Source organism: Scyliorhinus torazame, chromosome 10, assembly GCF_047496885.1.
Source record: "Scyliorhinus torazame isolate Kashiwa2021f chromosome 10, sScyTor2.1, whole genome shotgun sequence".
In the NCBI taxonomy this organism is placed as follows: Eukaryota; Metazoa; Chordata; class Chondrichthyes; order Carcharhiniformes; family Scyliorhinidae; genus Scyliorhinus; species Scyliorhinus torazame.
The window spans coordinates 62,616,875-62,636,588 of record NC_092716.1 but is presented as its reverse complement, the minus strand read 5'-3'; the positions used below and the strand labels follow the sequence as shown (position 1 = coordinate 62,636,588).

The 19,714-nt window shown below is 46.8% G+C and overlaps 1 protein-coding gene across 2 annotated transcripts in view; it reads left to right on the top strand.

Annotated features, from left to right (window-relative positions):
- Positions 1-18,752, top strand: part of LOC140430605 (ATP-binding cassette sub-family C member 12-like) — a 206,062-nt gene extending 187,310 nt beyond the window's left edge. For both annotated transcript variants that reach the window (XM_072518197.1, XM_072518196.1), the window contains 7 exons: positions 150-239; positions 331-520; positions 3,314-3,473; positions 6,955-7,033; positions 14,442-14,555; positions 17,597-17,761; positions 18,370-18,752. In XM_072518197.1, the coding sequence (XP_072374298.1) occupies positions 150-239; positions 331-520; positions 3,314-3,473; positions 6,955-7,033; positions 14,442-14,555; positions 17,597-17,761; positions 18,370-18,462 (891 nt within the window). In that variant the 3' untranslated portion in view covers positions 18,463-18,752. The remainder of the gene's footprint in view (positions 1-149; positions 240-330; positions 521-3,313; positions 3,474-6,954; positions 7,034-14,441; positions 14,556-17,596; positions 17,762-18,369) is intronic.
- Positions 18,753-19,714: the final 962 nt, after the last annotated feature.

Here is a 19,714-nt window from a genome sequence, read left to right as displayed (position 1 = left end):
GTAAATATAAATTGTGGCAGAGAACGTGGTCAGAAATTGTGAAGCACAATGCTGAGTCCAGAAGGCTGTAAAGTGTCTTTGTTCCGCGATTGTTCATCGTATATTAACACTATGCGCAGTACTGAATTCAATGTGTTCATTGCTTACAGCTGACAGGATTATGCGAACTCTGCACAAGAATGGAATTTGAAACAGAAGCCAGATTCATATCTGTAGAACGAATATTGGAATATGTACTGGTAAGCACATAAAGACACACATGCATTCTGAATCCTAATTAACTGAAGTACTTTTGCTTCACAGTTATTTACAATTATATATTTCTATCAGACGTGTGTTTCAGAAGCCCCATTTCACGTTAAAAATGCAACTGTTTCCAAGGAATGGCCTAATCGTGGTGCAATAGCATTTAAGAATTATCAGATGAAATACAGAGAAAACACTCCAATAGTCCTTAAAGGATTGCATTTAAATATAGAAGCTCAGGAGAAAATCGGAATTGTTGGAAGAACTGGATCAGGTAAGACATTTGAAAAAGTGCTCTTGATTATGACAATAGAATACATCAATAAATGAAATAGCAAAATATCTGCCTTGACTCGTCAGAGGTTATAATAAGAGATGCAGTTATGTGGGAAACAGTAGTGAATAATTATATTATACTCACTGTTCCCGTGTGTTCACAAAAGCCTATGTTGTTTAGGTGGCCCATTTTACTTTCTGGAATGAGACCCAACATTGTTTCATTCCATGTTTGTCTAAAAACACAATGATCCAGAATACAGTTTTGGACATGTTGTAGAAACCCCACTCCTTATTTGCCACTGTCGTTACTCTAATTATCCAAAGTTAGATTTGGGTTAAAGTTTCCTATTATTACCCCAACATGCCTGCAGTTTCTTTCTCTCATTTATCTTCATATCTGTGTCCCATTTTTCTTTATACTGTTTAGGACTCCGTAATATATTCCAAATAGAGTTAGCATTTCTGTTCTTATTCCTTCACTGTATTCAAAGAGAGTTAGGTTTTACAGCATCGCTTCCATTATTCCTAGGTTTTAATGCTGTAATGGAATGTAACCCATCCCTTTTTCCTCGTTCATCCTGCCCGAATACGTTCCAAGCAGTGATACCTCACTCCTAGTGTTGACTTTAGCCATGTCTCTGGCTTGCCACAACTCACATTCTTACAAATACAAAACTGTTTTTTTAAAAAGAGAGTCGGTCACTGATCTGAATCGTGAAATTTGCAAACAAGTATCTCTGCTTGATTTCAGTAGTTTATAAATAATTAAGTGACTTGACTTTGTCGATTTGATAGATTGGCCTGAAGCAATAAGAATGACAAAAAGCTAAACCTCACAAGCATGTTCCAGATCTCTATTCTACACATGAACAATACAATCAGTGTTCTGCTAGTCTTATTGAAAGGTTGTTCGTCCTTTTCAGTACAATTAATATCATTATCAGAATGGATAACAAAGGTTTTTCAGGTGGCAAGTTATAAACAAAAGCCCATGACAAATGTTCACACACGTGAGTAACTTGGGATCCAAGAAAGTACAGGATATAACCCCATACTGACTCCAGCAATGACTTGTGGTAGGACAAAGCTGCAGAAACAAGAGTAACAAATAGCAACACTAAACTTCACCTTGCTCTACACTTATTAAATTAGTTAGTTTGCCTTTATGGGAATATGGGCAGTGGGGATGGGGCCAGGGGAGGATGCAGAGGAAGGAAGATGATGGGATAAGAAATTACTTCTGCAAAATTGCAATATCAAAGAATTCAAAGCATCCCAAATGGAAGCGTGAGATTGGAGAAAATTCTGAGAATAAGAGTTCAGATGACGTATTCACTGATCAGCTTCAGTAAGGTACAATTTACAAATTATGCTAAAAGATCTGCAGTCTAAGGCGGATGTAAAAGATGTCATACCTTTCATTGAGTCCATAGAATCACTGCAGTGCAGGAGGCCATTCAGCCCATCGAATCTGCACCAACCCTCCAAAAGAGTACTCTACCTAGGCCCACTCCCCCACCCTATCCTCATAAACCTGTGCATTGATTATGGTCAATCTGCCTAACCTGCACATCTGTGGACTGTGGGAGGTACGGAGCACCTGGAGGAAGCCCATGGAGACACAAGAGAAAGTGCAAACTCCACACAGACAGTAAATATTTATCCCTCATGTCTCTAAAAAGAAACAGATCATCTGGTCATTATCATATTATTATTTGTGGAACTTTATTATGAACATACTGATTGCTATTTTTTCCAATATCACAACAGTGACTACACTTCAGCAGTACTTAATTGGCTGTAAAACATTTGGAATGTTGTGAAGCACGCTGTGTGAATCGGAGATTGTTCTTTCTTCCTGTTATAATATTCCTGAAATCTTGGTTCACAACAACAAAAAGGTGCATTCATGTAGCATCTCAGCCATTTTACAGGAATATTATCAAATAAAGTTTGACAGAGCCTAAAGAAAGGTATTAGGGCCCATAACAAAACAGAAGTTTCAAGGAATATCTTAAAGGAGGAAAGAGAGAGGCGGCATGGTGGCACAGTGGTTAGCACTGCTGCCTCACAGCATCGAGGACCTAGGTCACTCTCCGTGTTGAATTTGCACAATCTCCCCGTGCCTGCATGGGTCTCATCCCCACAGCCCAAAGATGTGCAGAGCAGGTGGATTGGCCACACTAAATTGCCCCTTAGGAAAAAAAAAGAATTGAGGGTTCTCTAAATTTATATTTAAACAAAAGGAGGAAAGATAGGAAGCGAGACTGAGAGGTTTAGGGAGGGAAATCCAGAGCTGAGGGCCGAGGCAGCTGAGGGCACCTATTAATGGTGGAGCAATTAATATCAGGAATGCTCAAGAGGCCTGAATGAGGTGAGCACAGATATCTCAGAGGGCTGTCGGCTGAACAAGATTCCAGAGGTAGAGATGGACAAAGCCCTATGGTTATGAAAGCAAAGGATTTAAAATCAAAGCTTTGCTTCACCAGGAACCAATGTAAGTCAGCGAGCATAGGGTGGTGGGTGATTTGAAATGAGTTATAACACAGGCAGCAAAGATTTGGATAACTGCAAGTTTACAGAGGGTAGAAGGCGGGAGGACAGAAAGCTGCTGGCAAAGAAAAATACAGAGATAACAAAGGATCGGATGAAGGTACCTGTGGAATCTAACGTTGTGTTTTCAGATTATGTCACTAAGGGGCAGATGTAGATGAATGTAGGAAGCCTACATTCATATCACTTCGATAACATGCAAAGGACTTTCTAAATTAGCAGTTTCCTGTTGCAGGCAAATCATCACTGAGTGTTGCCTTGTTCAGACTCGTTGAACCACTCACAGGGACCATCCTGATTGACGACATCGATATTTGCACTGTTGCTTTGGAAGATCTGCGAAGTAAACTTTCAATCATTCCACAGGACCCAGTTCTGTTTGTTGGCACAGTGAGGTAGGAACTCTTCATATATTCCACAACTCTTAGCAGATGTTGACAGCATAATACAATATTGTTTTATTTTCAACTTGCTTCATGTTCCCTCTTTTGGAGCCTTTCCTACACACTTCACTTCCCTTGAATGTGCAGACACTTGTTCCCAAGTTGCCATCCATATCACCTAGAACCAGCCACTCCGAAGAGCACAACCAATTGGAGTGCAGGATCTTTGGTCATAATGCATCCTATGGAATTTATGGCCTACATTTGGCACGTTTACGTGAGCTACAAACCAGTATTCCTGCTATTGTGGCGCACATGGTTCAACTTAATAACAGGGAAAGTCAAAAATTACCATTAGTCACTTCCGGTGGTGGCTATGAGGGAGTAGGTCGCACATTTGGTGGCTCCCGTTTCAGTCGGACTTTTGGACCTTTTCCCCCCCTGACCTTTTTTGCGCTTTTGAGCGCGGAACTGGAAAGCAATAGTACTCAGGCGCTGAACCCATACAGAGTTGTATGGACCTAAGAAGCCGGAGGGACCGTAACAGAAGAAGTGGTCAAGCAAGGGCACGGTGGAGACTGTGAGAGAGATCAATATGGCCGATGTCCAGAGTAAGGCGCCGACAGCCCAGCCTACAATGGAGCAGCTGCTACAGGCCATGCAGGAGGGCTTTTTAGCTCTGAAGCGTGATAATTTGGAGCCACTCCAGAAGTCGATGGACCGATTGGAAAAAAGGCTGGATGATCAGGCGGGGAAGCTCCAGAAGCTGGAGAAGACGGTGGAGGAGCAGGCCGACTTTCAAACAGTGGCGGACGTGGAGATTCGGAGGTTGAGGGATCAGCAAAAAATGCTCCTGGAAAGGCTGGAGGACCTGGACAACAGATCTCGCAGAATGTAAGAATCGTTGGTCTCCCAGAGGGGGCTGAGGGGCTGGATGCTGCCATGTATATGGAGAGCATGTTTCTGAAGCTGCTGGGGAACGAGGTGTTCCCTCGCCCGCCGGTGGTGGACAGGGCACACAGAGTGCAGATGAGGCAGCCGCGACGAGGGAGTCCCACACGAGCGATGGTGGTCCTGTTCCACAGGTACCTGGACATGGAGCGGGTTCTGCAATGGCCAAGAGCACACAAAGCTGTACTTGGGACAATAGCACCCTGCGTGTTTACCAAGACCTGAGTACTGAGGTGGCCAGGAGGAGGGGAGGCTACAGGCAGGTGAAGGAGATTTTGTATAAGAACAAGGTGAAATTCGGGCTGCTTTTTCCGGCGTGACTGTGGGTTACGTATGAGAGTCAGCACCACTATTGCGAGGAACCTGAGGAGGTGATGGACTTTGTTAAGAAGCAAGGGCTGGCCCTGAGCTGAGGACTCTTGGACTCATGGTAGAACGTTTAAGTCTATTTTGTTTCTCTCTCGCTGTGAGGGATGCCTGCATGCTTGGGTCCTTTCTTTTCGTTTGTTCAACCTTTTTAGGTGGAGGTATTTTGGTTGCGATGTGTTTTTCTTGTTCTTTTTCGTGGTTTCCTTGAATGTTTCCTTTTTGGGTTACTTGTTTGGTGGAGTTTTGGTTGGGGGAAAATACAAAAAAGAAAATAGTTTAAAAGATGCGGTTCTGATAGGGGTTTCGGGGGAATGTTTTGCAATCTTTTTCTGTGTTTGGAGGGGAAGGGTTGTGAGTGCCTGGTACTTCTTATCTCTATTTGTTTGATTTAAATTGCACTATTGTTGGGGATGTTTCTGACTTGTATAGAGTTTCTGTTTAAGCAGGGCTGGTCTGATCCAGTTTAAGGTTGTGCACTGGGCCCACATGACGGTGGCCCGGATGAGTAAATTCTTCGGGCTGGAGGACAAGTGTGCCAGATGCGCCGGTGGGCCGGCTAATCACGTGCACATGTTCTGGTCGTGCCCTAAACTCAGGGGGTATTGGCAGGGATTCGTGGGCATCATGTCCTGGGTTTTGAAAACTGGGGTGGTAATGAGTCCTGAGGTGGCAATCTTTGGGGTGTCGGAGGACCCGGGAGTCCAGGAGGAGAAGGAGGCCAACGTCCTGGCCTTTGCTTCCCTGGTAGCACAGCGACAAATACTGTTGGCATGGAGGGACTCAAAGTCTCCGAAGACCGATGCATGGCTATCGGACATGGCGAGCTTTCTCGGTCTAGAGAAAGTTAAGTTCGCCTTGAGAGGTTCACTATCAGAGTTTGCCCGGAGGTGACAGCCATTCATTGACTTCTTTGCGGAGAATTAATCGTCAGCGGTGGGGGGGGGGGGGGGGGGGGGGGGGGGGGGGGGGGGGTGCGAGGTAGGGTAGGGTAGGGGGTGGTTTAAGCAGGTCCTTGCGAGAATGGAGTTGTGGTTTGTACTATGCGTTATTTGCTTTTCTTTTTGTACAGTACTTTACAATGTCATTGTTTTATATGCCAAAAATACCTCAATAAAATTGTTTATTAAAAAAAGAATTACCATTAGTCAAGAAAACAATTGTCATGCAGACATAATTCAATCAACAAAAATATTTATTAATAATAAAGCCAGGTACCCTTGCTACTTTTTTGGTAGACAATTCACATGAAATTCTATGTGATTTTGGTATCATAGAATTCATAGAATTTACAGAGCAGAATGAGGCCATTTGGCCCATTCAGTCTGCACCAGACCTTGGAAAGAGCACCCTACTTAAGCCTACACCTCCACCCTATCCCCGTAACCCAGTAACCCCACCCAACATTTTGGACACTGTGGGCAATTTAGCATGGCCAATCCACCTAAGCTGCACATCTTTGAACTGTGGGAGGAAACCGGAGCACCCGGAGGAAACCCAAGCAGACACGGGTGGAATGTGCAGACTCCGCACAGACAGTGACCCAGCCTGGAATCAAACTTGGAACCCTGGTGCTGTGAAGCAACAGTGCTAGCCACTGTGCTACCGTGCCGCCCGTTATAGGGCATCAGAATTTTATTTCTCAGAGGAACTCTTTGGAATCAAAACGTGAGCACCACAAACCCCAATGGAAACATTAAACAATTAGGTTCAGATTGCTGTGTCACTTTTTCCTTCCCCTTTTGAAATGAAACTAGAAACGTTGTAATATTCATATATTATCGTCAAGACTCAAATCCATGAATAGGAATTTATTACAATCAGAGAACACTGAATAAATTTGAAAACTTGCAGGTGTTTCAAAAGTATTATCTACCTGGGTTTGTATTAAATCTGATAGTGTCTCCTTACAGGGCTGGAGAATGTACCTCATTGGTTGAGGAGGCAGGATGAGTAATCAATAACAGGCCCATATCCTGTTTGTTTGTTTGAGTGTTTTACTGTAACACTTTAAATCTTGCACTATTTTGTTTCCATTTCTGTGACATTTAGCATCTTGATAACCAAGAAACTGCCTCCTTTAAAATAAGAGCACTTTACTTCAATTCCATAGTCAGTTATATAAATATTGACTTGAATTTATCTCCAAGTAATTAAATTCTGTACTTTTCCAAAGGTACAACTTAGACCCTTTTGGGAATTACAAAGAGGAAACTATTTGGGAAGCTCTCGAAAGGACCTATATGAAAGATATGGTATGCTTAAAACAATTCAAAGACATACTATGCTCATAAATATTAATTAATCATGTGATTATACTCCTGTGGTCTTTTATAGACTATGGATAATTATTTGCATTGTACTTTTCGCAACAACATTGGATTATTTTTGTAATATTTAGCCGCACAAAAACAGTTTTCTGTAACCACAGCAGGTGTTGTTTTCTGGATTATTTCAGCAAGAATTCCAGATAATGGCGGGAATGCTCCAGATGTTTGTTCGCAGTGAGATTCTCTGATGGGGACGCTTTTCCCTGGCTTCAGGTCATTCAGGTTCAACGACTCACCATTTCACCTCTAAGCTAGCCTCTAAAGTCCACACAATTTTAGCATCTGTAGCTGTGATCATGTGATGATGTTTCATTATCTTCAGTCGATTCTTATCTTGCACTTCACTTGCCCATACCACTGCCTGATCATTGAAAAGAGAAAGCCACAACGGTAGGGTTATGGAAAGGGGAGGGGGTAGCATGAGATTCAATCTTAGAACTCCTGCAGATTGGAAATCAGACGAGATTAAAGAACAAAGAACAGAACAGCACAGGAACAGGCTCTTCGGCCCTCCAAACCTGCGCCGTTCATGAGTCCTGTCTGGACTAATCGCCTGTATCCTTCTATACCCTGTCTGTTCATGTGTCTACCTAGATAAGTCTTAAAGGTCGCTAACGTATCTGCCTCAATCACCTCACTTGGCAGTGCATTCCAGGCCGCCACCACTCTCTGTGTAAAAACTTCCCCTGCTCATCTCCACTGAACCTATCCCCCCTCACCTTGAACTTATGCCTCCTTGTAATTGTCATTTCCGCCCTGGGAAAAAGTCTCCAACTGTTCACCATATCTATACCCTTCATAATTTTATAAACTTCGATTAGGTCGCCCCTAAGCCTTTGTCTTTCTAGGGAGAACAATCCCAGTTTATGCAATCTCACCTCATAGCTAATAGCCTCCATACGAGGCAACATCCTGGTAAACCTTTTCTGTACTCTCTCCAAAGCCTCCACGTCCTTCTGGTAGTGTGGTGACCAGAAATGGACACAGTGGCCGGGATTCTCCGACCCTTCGCGCCACAATCGCGCTCGGCCTGGGGGCGGAGAATGGGGCATCGGACCCGCGATCGGGTCGACACAGCACCGGTCAGGGGCCGTTGAACGAGGCTCCCGCGGCGATTCTCCGCGGACGGCCGGGCGAGTTCCCGCCAGCGTTGTTCACGTATGGTTCCACCGGGCAGGAGCTCGGAGTCGCGGCTGCGGTGGCTGTCCTGGTGGGGGGTCCATCACCAGGGGGGGCCTCCACGACAGCCAGGCCCGTGATCGGGGGCCACCGATCGGCGGGCGCGAGCGATCTGAGGGGGGCCAGAAGTGCAGGGCCCCGTATCGGCAGCTGGAGCTGCGAGGATTACTCCGGCGCCCTTCTAGCCCCCTTAAAAATGCAGAATCACTCCAGACTTTCTAGAAAAAAGTCCGGAGTGATTCGCGCCCGTTTTCTTGCGTGCGTGGGGACATAGCCCCATTATTGGAGAATCCCGCCCAGTATCCCAAATGTGGCCTAACCAATGTTCTATATAACTGTAAAATAATTTTCAAACTTTTATACTCGATGCCCCGTCCGATGAAGGCAAACATGCCATATGCTTTCTTTACCATCATTTCCACCTGTCCTGCCACTCTTAAGGATCTGTGGACCTGCACGCCCAGATCTCTGTGTGTGTCTATGCTCCTGGTGGTTCTGCCATTTATTTTATAGCTCACACCTGAATTGGATCTACCAAAATACATCACTTCGCATTTGTCCGGGTTAAATTCCATCTGCCATTTCTCTGCCCAATTTTACAGCCTATCTATATCCTGCTGACAATCTTCGTCACTATCCGCAACTCCTGCAATCTCAGTATCGTCCGCAAACCTGCGAATCAGACTAGCGAATCAGCTATGTTTCCTTCCAAGCCATTTATATATATTACAAACAGCAGAGGTCCCAGTACTGATCCCTGCGGAACACCACTAGTTACAGACCTCCATTCGGAAAAATTCCCTTCCACTGCTACCCTCTATCTTTTGTGGCCAAGCCAGTTCTGAATCCATCCAGCTGTTCACTCCTGTCCCCGTGTGATTTAATCTTTTGCACAGCTGTCATGAGGGACCTTGTCAAATGCTTTACTAAAGTCTGCGTAGACAACATCCACACCTTTTCCCTCATCAATAATTTTTGTCACCTCCTCGAAAAACTCAATTAAATTAATGAGGCGCAACCTATCTCGTATAAAACCATGCTGTCTGACATTAATAAGACCATTCACTTCCACCGATGCTCCGTCCGGTGGAGGGCTAGCAGCCACGCCACGTAAAGCCCCTGCTGATAAGGACACAGAATGGCCAGGTCCGTGGCCGCGCATTCGCATGTGAGGCGGAATAAAGGTGCAGGAGAGTGAGGGAAAGAGATTGACCCTCTGGTGCATGGAGCTGACAGTCAGAATCGGTTGAAAAGGAGGGAATCAGTTGGTTGGAGCTGGTGCGGCGCCTGTGACACACATGGAGATGGCGGAGGGGCAGGGTGCGTTTCTGCCAGGTTAGTGGTCAACGGACCAGCAGGTGAGTTTCTTGAACGAGAAGTTCACCCAGGATGGAAGGAGAGCCTGGAGTACCTGGCCCGGGCGGTGGATTCGATCAGGGCGGTGGTCGACCGCGTGGAAATGAAGCTGGCGGCCCAGGGTCAGGCGATCCAGAAGATAGAGAAGATGGCAGAGGAACACGAGGAGTAGTTTGCCTCGATGGCAGTGGAGATGGGGCTGATGCGCGAGCAGCAGAGGCGGCTTCAGGAGAAGGTCGAAGACCTAGAGAACCGGTCACGCAGGCAGAATAAAAGGATCGGGGTCCTGCCGGAGGGGAGTGAAGAAGCCGGGCTGGCGCGCACTGCTGACAGGGGAAGGGTATTTAAAGTATAAGTGGAGGAGGATCGATGACGGTGGGCGCCCGAGGGCGGGCCTGGGGCGGTGCGGGACACTGGCCGGATACTAGTCACGTGGAACGTGTTCGCACACTTAAAGCGATGAAAGGCGGATGTGGCCATGTTACAAGAGACGCACCTAAAGGCGGGGGACCAGATTAGGCTGAGGAAGGGATGGGCTGGGCAAGTATTTCATTCATTGTTGGATGTTAAAACGAAGGGGGTGCCAATTTTAATCAATAAGTGGGTGGCAGGCCAGCAGGGTGGCGCAGTGGATAGCACTGCAGTCTCACGGCGCCGAGGTCCCGGGTTCAATCCCGGCTCTGGGTCACTGTCCGTGTGGAGTTTGCACATTCTCCCCATGTTTGCGTGGGTTTCGACCCACAATCCAAAGATGTGCAGGCTAGGTGGATTGGCCACGCTAAATTGGCCATTAATTGGAAAAAAATGAATTGGACACACTAAATTAAAAATAAATAAATAAATCCAGCAATGGAGGCTGGATGTGGGAATGTTAGCGGAGAAAGTGGTGTGTGAGCGGGTGAGGAAGGCCATCCGGGATAGGGTAGCATGGTAGCAATGGTTAGCACAGTTGCTTCACACCTCCAGCGTCCCAGGTTTGATTCCCATCTTGGGTCACTGTCGGTGCGGAGTCTGCACATTCTCCCCGTGTCTGCATGGGTTTCCTCCGGGTGCTCCGGTTTCCTCCCACAGTCCAAAGATGTGCAGGTTAGGTGGATTGGCCATGCTAAATTGCCCTTAGTGTCCAAAAAGGTTCGGTGGGGTTACTGCGTTACGGACATAGGGTGGAAGCGTGGGCTTAAGTAGGGAGCTCTTTCCAAGAGCCAGTGCAGACTCGAAGGGCCTATTGGCCTCCTTCTGCACTGTAGATTCTATGTTGAGATGAATGACACGAGGAAGGTTTAGGAGGCACTGAAAGCAATGGTCAGGAGGAAGTTTATTTTGATTCGGGCACACTGGGAACAGGTGGAGATAGAAAGGATAGTGGAGCAAATCTTGTGGACAGGAGATATGCAGAGGCCCCTGAGGCAGGGCTGTGAAGGAACGGCAGAGGCTGCAAATGTAATTTGGGTTGTTATCCATGGGTAAGGCGGTAGGACAGTTGCGAAGGGTGAGAGGGGCGGTATATGATTATGGGGAGAATGCGAGCAGGATGTTAGCGCACCAGTTGAGGAAGCAGGAGGCGGCGAGAGAGATTGGGAAAGTAAAGGGCACAGGTAGGAAGATGGGATGCGATTCTCCAACCCCCCACCGGGTCGGCGAATCGCCGGGGGCTGGCGTGAATCCCCCCCCCCCGCCGTGTCCAGAATTCTCCGCCACCAGAGATTCGGCGGGGGCGGGAATCTCGCCACGCCGGTCGGCGGGCTCCCCCGGCGATTCTCCGGCCCGGGATGGGCCGAAGTCCTGCCGCTGTCAACCCTCGCCAGCCGGTGTGGATTAGACCTCCTTTTGAACGGCGGGCCAAGGCGGCGCGGGTGGGCTCCGAGGTCCTGGGTGGTGCCCCCACAGTGGCCGGGCCCACGATCGGGGCCCACCGATCCGCGGGCGGGCCTGTGCCGTGGGGGCACTCTTTTTCTTCCGCCTTCGCCATGGTCTTCACTATGGCGGTGGCGGAAGAGATCCCCTCCCCTGCGCATGCGCGGGGATGCCGTGAGCGGCCGCTGATGCTCCCGCGCATGCGTCGCCCGGTGAAGTCCTTTCGGCGTCGGCTGGTGTGGCGCCAAAGACCTTTCCCGCCAGCCAGCGGAGCAGAAACCGCTCCGGCGCGGGCCTAGCCCCGCAAGGTGAGGGCTTGGCCCCTAAAGGTGCGGAGAATTCCACACCTTTGGGGCGGCCCGACGCCGGAGTGATCCGCGCCGTTTTTGGCGCCGGGTAGCGGACATCGCGCCAGTTTGCAGAGAATCCCGCCCCTAGTCCTGGACCCGGAGGGGGTGAATGGGGTGTTTAGGGAATTTTATGGCAAATTATACGAGTTGGGACCCCCAGCCGGGGAAGAGGGAATGAGGAGGGTTGGAATTGCTGAAGGTTGATGAGGAGCTGGTGATGGGACTGGGGCCTCAATTAGGCTTGTAGAAGTAGTAGAGGGGCTGGAGGCGATGCAATCGGGGGTTCTCGGGGGTGTTGGGACCGCTGCTGGTAAGGGCCTTCAATGAAGCAAAGGAGTTGGGAGTGCCCTCTCGAATTTCATTAACTACTGCTGGGCGGCGAATGTTGCGATGGTCAAGAAGTAGGTAATGGGGAAGGGGTCGGTATGGGAGCGGGTGGAGGTGGCATCCTGTACGGACACGAGTTTGGGGCACTGTTAACGGCACCACTGCCATTCTCGCCGGCTCGGTACCCCACAAGCCTGGTAGTAGCGGCAGCCCTGAGGGTGTGGGGACAGTGGAGGCAGCACATGGGGTTAGAGGGGGGGGGGGGGTCGCTATGGGCACCAATATGTGACAACCACCGGTTCTCTCCGGGGTTGGCTGGACGGGATATTTCGGAGGTGGCAACGGGTAGGGATCGAGAGATTTGGGGATCACTTTATTGATGAGGGTTTCCCGAGCTTGGAGAAGGAGAATGAGTTGCCAGTGGGAATGAATTCAGGTATCTACAGGTGAGGGATTTTGTGCGGAGCCAGGTTTGCACCTTCCCGCACCTGCCGCCCCAGGGACTACAGGATAAGGTGGTGTCGAGAACAGGAGTTGGATAGGGGATTGTCTCACAGATCTATAAGGGGCTGATGACGTGGGAGGGAGCCCCGATTGGAAAGGTGAAGAAAAAGTGAGAAGAAGAGTTGGGTGGGTAATTGGAGGCTTGGTTATGGGAGGAGGCGAGGAGAGTTAATGCATCCGCGTCATGCGCCAGGCTCAGCCTGATACAGTTTAAGGTGGTCCACAGGGTACACATGACTGTGGCCCAATGAACTGGTTCTTTGAGTAGGTGGAGAATAGGTTTGGGCATTGTACGGGGTGCCTGCGAATCATGGCCATATGTTTTGGGCATGTCCGAGGCTGAGGGATTTCTGGCAGGGGTTTGCTGATGTCATATCAGAGGTATTAAAGCTGACGGTGGTTCTGAGTCCAGAGATGGTGATCCGGGATCCCAAGGGGTGAGAGAGGCCGGCGCCCTGGCCTTTGCCTCCCTGGTGGCCCAGAGACGGATCTTACTAGGGTGGAGGGATTCGGAGTCCCCTAAGTCAGGGGTGTGGGTTAGCGATATGGCGGGTATTTCAGACTCGAAAAAATTAAATTCGCCATGAGGGGTTCGTTGCAGGGGTTTGCTCAGTAGTGGCAGCATTCATCGACTTCTCCAAGAAAAATTAAGCTGTCCGTAGGGAGGGAGGGGGGGGAGGGGAGGCATGGGAGAGATGAGCAAGGGTAGGAGGGGTGTTTGAGGAAGGTGGCATTGATTGTGTAAGTCATGTTGGCTGGGGTCTGTGCCCAGGGGGTTTGTTGGTTATATTGTTGTGCTTTTGTTTTTGTTGAAATTTGATGTTTAAAATTGTTAAAATTATATATGCCTCAATAAAATATTTTCTTAAAAAAAAGAGATGGTGGTGAGCCACCTGCTTGAACCGTTGCAGTCCATGTGGTGTAGGTGCACTTACTGTACTGTTAGGAAGAGGTTTCCATGACTTTGACCCAGTGACATTGAAGTTCCAAATGTCGCAAAGACAGGATGATGAGTGGCTTGGAGTGGAACTTCCAGGTCGTGGTATTCCCATGCACTTGTCCTTCTAGGTGGCAGAGGTCTTGGGTTTGGAAGGTGCTGTCGAAGAAGCCTTGGTGACTTTCTGCAGTGCATTGGTGGTGGATCGGGTACCAATCAAGTGAGATAGCCCCTCCAGGGTTGTGCACAGGAGCACAGTTGCCATGAGGGAGGGGCCATTGCCATAAGGGGAGCCTATCATGGGTTGTGGAATGCCCATGAAAGAGGGCCCTATCCCCCTCCTCCCACCGCTCTCCGGAACCCATTGGGAGGCTGCCAATTTACTTGATGGTCATCCCATGTAGAGGTGTGGCCTCCTGATGTAGGAAGAGTGGCCATGCAAGGGATGAAGTGATCCTTAATTGACCACTTAAGTGGCTTAATACCTGATGGGCAGCTTGCTGCCAAATACCCCCTCCTGGCAATATGCCATGGAAGCGGGAAGACAGGGGGCTCCCTTTCTGACACTTTCCTCTGTCACAGTGCCAGCCCTCCTGCCTCCCAGCCCAAGTGCAAAGGGCTGTGAAATTGCAGCCCTAAGGTTATAAAACATTTATTTGACTATCACCACAATCCTGATAATCAACAAAGGCATTGGTTACATTCTCGTGTACTGGTTAAAGATTGTGGTTAACAATTCTGGTTAAAGATTGTTTTCAATTTTTATGTGGGAAAATCAGAACAACTGTTCCCTGGTTCATTGTGAAAAAATGATTCTATTTTGAAGGTTTCAAAACTTCCAAAGAAACTGGAATCAGAGGTGATTGAAAACGGGGAAAACTTTTCTGTCGGAGAGCGTCAGTTGCTTTGCATGGCAAGAGCGCTTCTGAGAAACTCAAAGGTAAGCAAAAGAAGCCTGAAGATAGGCTTTAACGAAAGGGTGAAATGCGTTAAAAGGCTAAACAGATGTTATCAGAAATATCTCAAAGTGGACAGTTGCTGAAAACAGATCAGTCACATTAATCTGGAATTGTTATCTGACCTCGAACATTGAGTAAATTAAAGCAAAACACATGCAGTGTGGGTGGATTTAACCCTGTAAAGGCAAAACAAAACTGAAAAGGATATTCCACATATTGAAAACCTTATTACAAATCTTATAACTGCTCCCTCATGTCAAGTGAAGTACTTATTGAAATAAAAACAGAAAAAGCTGGATAAACCCAACGGGTTTTCCTGTTGCATGCACCCCTCGCCATATCACCAGCACCATCAGCCAGAAAATCCCAGCCAATGTTTCGGATCGAAATGACCCTTCTACATTTCTTATTGAACTAAGGTCACTGTTGTTATGTGGACAAACTAAGCTGCAAAAATTAAATTAAACAAACTGAGTGTTTTCCAGGATAGAAACCAAGCTCTTGCAACTGGTCAAATAAATCAGTGGATTGATGGGGATAAGTGTGATCAGTTATCATACTAATTTCAATTTTCTGTAAACATTGTGATCCTTCATCTTTCTTCCTCACCATGCCCAGCCTGGATAGCTTACTGCACTGTTTGCCTATATCACAACAGTTTCTACGTCAAAATAACTCATTCTTAAATATCAGGAAGCAGAGATAGTTTTCAGAAATCCATTGTTGGATGTTCGAAATAAGGGAGGGGACTTTCTGACCACCCCCAGCCCAAGATCGGAATCCCACCTGAGGTGGACCTTTAACTGGTCCATTACATTTTCCGTCTCGCCTGGAAAATTTACCCCAAGGTACAGATTCAAGTGGGTTTAATTTAGTGTTTCTGTGTAAGAAAGGACAAAACTCTAGTTAGATTCATGTTAAACAAAGGTGTTTGCATGGATGGGTATTCTTTTTTTAAATTTAGTGTACCCAATTCATTTTTTCCAATTAAGGGGCAATTTAGCGTGGCCGATCCACCCAGCCTGCACATCTTTGGGTTGTGGGGCGAAACCCACACAAGCACAGGGATAATGTGCAAACTCCACACAGACAGTGACCCAGAGCCAGGATCGAACCTGGGACCTTGGCGGCGTGAGGCTGCAGGGCTAACCCACTGTGCCACTGTGATGCCCTTGGATGGGTATTTTATGGTTTCATTTGAAACTGTGTCTCAATTGTGCTCAGAGAGTTTACAGTGTGACAGGTCTGGAATGAGAAAGAATAAAATGTTGCTTAGCAACCAGAGGCCACTTTAGGAAAGAAAGATCTTGTGATTGTGTTTAACTGAAATCAAGCTAGACGCGGCCAAACCGTGAGAGAGAAGGTAGCTGTCAAAGCTCTGCTAGAAGCAGGAAAGCCATGAAAGGAGTAATGAGTAAGAATGCAAGTTCCAGAAGCTAAAGTACAGTTAGCTCTAGAAGCTAGTTAGTGAACAGCGAGGTTTCCATAAAGAATGAAGTTAAAAGGAAAACTGGAACTGGAATTTGAGCAGGGTACATTTCAGTAAAGCTAAAGCCAGAGCTGAATGTGCAGACCTGGGTGAAATTGGCGAGGGAAAAACCAAACATCTGAAGCATTTGTAAAGTTGGTGCATTATTTCCGAACTTTGAAATTTTGGTATTTTGTTGGGGACTGAGTACTTGAAAGGATGGATGTAAACGTGAATACATGGGGCAATTCAAGACAAAAGAATACTGGAAGGACAGTTGAAAATCCTGGAGCTGGATCCTTGCTGAAAACAGCTGAGGGAAAGCATTGTTTGTAAGAAGATTCTAAAGCCTGTCTTTTGAGACTGGTATTTGGAAACCTTCGTGCGACGATCAACTGGGGGGAAATTTGAGGAGAAATCCGCAGAAGTCAGATTGGTTTCAGAGTGGGGAGTTGTCTGACCACAGTTAGCCTGTCGGCTTACAGGCATTGTGGGCGGGATTCTCCCAGCCCTGGGCTGGGACGGAGAATCCCCGTGCCTGGACCAGGCCACCCCGACGCTGGCACGCGATTCTCTGCAGATCGGCAGCATTGGCGCCGGCGTGGTTGGTGCGACGCCGGTTGCGGCCTGCTCTACGCAACTCCCCCCCCCGCGATTCTCCGGCCCGGATCGGGCGAGCGGCCATAAAATATAAACGAGTCCCACTGATGCCATTCTAACCTGCTCTGAGCTGGCGGGACCTCGGCGTTGAAGGGTCGGGTGGTGGCCTGTGGGGGGGGAAGGAGGGGTCCGACCCCGGGGGAGGGGGCTTCCGATGTGGCCTGGCCCACGATCGGGGCCCACTGTTCGGCGGGCCAACCTCTCTGCCTGGGGGCCTCCTTTCCTACGCACCGGCCCCTGTAGTCCTGCGCCATGTTGCATCAGGGCCGGCGTGTTGAAGGAGGCCACAGCGCATGTGCGTGTTGGCGCCCGCGCCACTGCGCATGCGCGGATCCCATGGCGCCCAGTTCACGCCGGGAGCGGCAGCTGGAGCGGCGTGAACCATTCCAGCGTCATGCTGGCCCCCTGTAGGGGCCAGAATTAGTCCTGGCAGCGGCCCATTCACGCTGTCGTAAAACACGACGCCGTTTACGACGGCGTGGACACTCTGCCGCAGGATTGGAGAATCCCGTTGTGTGTTTACTAAGAACATTATGGTAGAAGATACATTTTGTAACCTATGTCATTCTCAAAGTCTGTGCATATTTGTGAACATAAGGGGGAGTGAAAGAGTATTGTAGTCAAACTTTCATGTTTAATACATTTTTTTTGTTGTTAAAAGCTCATTGGCAATCTTGTGACTCTGTTAATCCACGTTTTGTAAAAGAATATAATGATTACAGATTTTTGAGCCAGGGTTCCATTCTGGGACCTTCCTGTCTTCCAATACAGTAGTAACATCAACTGGGACCATAGCATTCTCAAGTAATTGAAGAAGTGTTATACAAATGAAAATTCTTTCTTCTGACTGAAGAAATTCTCTATGATTAATTTACTGTTTTGTTACTCCATTAGATTATAGTTTTTGATGAAGCCACAGCATCCATTGATTCAGAAACAGATTCATTGATTCAACAGACCATCAGAGAAGAGTTTAAACACTGCACAATGCTGACGATTGCACATCGAATAAACACGGTACTGGAATGTGACAGAATTCTAGTTATGGATAATGGAAAGGTAAAGAACGCCCTGTACAACATTGCACAAATTCCCTAGACCTTTCTGGACACAATTAGTATGTTTCTGCTGACATTACCAACAGACAACCAGCTGCTGGACAATTGAAACAGCTGTATATTTAATCACTTGACCATTAGACAGAAACCATTGCAATTACTATTTTTATAGACTGTTGTCATTGAATTAGAAAAAAATCCAAGAGTCGGACACTTGCAAGGTTTTAACTTGTTCCATCCCATATCTCCATAACAACTGTGCGTATATATCCTGGTAATTATTACTTTAAGTAGCAGCACAATATAAATGGAATCACTAGAACATACTGATGGAGTTACTCATCTGAAAATTATAAAATATTAGTGCGTATAAGCTTAACCTCTAACTGTATGACTAGAAATTGCAATGTGATATGATGGTGATCGTGTTTTCTCTGCCCCATTAGATAGGCAAAGCCCATCTTTACTACAATGCTAAAATTCAGAACTCTCGTTGTAACATCATTATTCATTATTGCCAGCATGAATATACAACCGACTGTTTTTCATTAGTCTGCATTTGTTAGAAGGCTGATAAGATAATTGCAATATTCACTTATTCTTTTTCAGGCTGTGGAATTTGACAAGCCAGCTGTGCTGCTGCAAAATCAGAGTTCAATGTTCGCATCTATGCTGGCTGTTGCCAACAAAATGAAGCAATAAATATGCAAAGAAAGTCCATATTCAGAATTGCTACAGAAAGATGCTTTGATTAGATCAGAGGACTATTGACTCAAATGTTCTTATATATAAATGCGTTTATGAAGCTGAATGTGTTTTTTTCAATAAGACACTGTAATGAGCAATTACTTGTATAATCTCATGTTTCAGCCATTGAGGGGCGAAAATAAATTGGCTCCAAGCTTTATTATTGTGATGATACTGAAGTTAAACATCATTGGGTTTTGTGGTAATTTATTTCAGGAAATTAAATATTAGAGAGTCACTGTAAACATGTATTGTGATCTGTATTATTTTATTGATTGAAATTCCTTATCACAACAGTTATGCACACAGATTGGTTAACACACTGAAGTCAGATATTGCTAGCTCTCTTCTGCATGCTGGAAGGAATTTACATTACTGCCTGGTCAATATTTTGGGGAAGAGCAGAGGCAAGCATAGTATGCAAGTCCTTGGTATGGACGATCCGATTGATGCAAATCTTTCTTAGATTGGAAGCCAGACAAGTTGCCAGAATAAAGACTGCTGGGAGAATGTTCATGCATTAGCACATTTTCAAATATATCAGTTTAAACAATGGTATCAATATACTGATGTAGATTGAATGCAGAGGTTTTGACTTGTACGTGTAACAAACACAAAGTTTCAGAAACAGCCAGCAATCAAGGCAACATCCATGGAGGCAACAGACAAGTGCCATTGTAGCTGTGGACCCTTCATTACAATATATCTTGTGATGATTTTCACAACTGCCTGAAGATCAAGTTAGTTATCAGTCATTGTGTGCAATGTAAAATATTTGGCAAGGACTCATTAACCCACACATTCTTGCCTGAGTCATATGTACCCTGTGTACAACCTTAAACTGTATCAGGCTCATCCTTGCAAAGTGCCTCACTCCATACTCTACAATTGATCTCCCCTCCCAAACTCCCCTTCCCATTTTTCCTTAATCCTCACCACGTGCTCACCTCCCTGCTCTCCCAGCTAGCTGTAGATATCTCCAATTCACCACCCATAACTGCAGACTGGCTGGCAGACCTGGCAAAATTTCACCACAATCATAATCTTTAATATTGTCACAAGTCGGCTGATATTAACATTAACACTGCAATGAAGTTACTGTGAAAACCGGAAAAGATCAAGTACATCATTCCAGGATCGGACAAGGTCTTCCACAAAGGGTGGGGGCCATTCATCAGCCTGTTCCACGACCTGTTCGAGCACAACA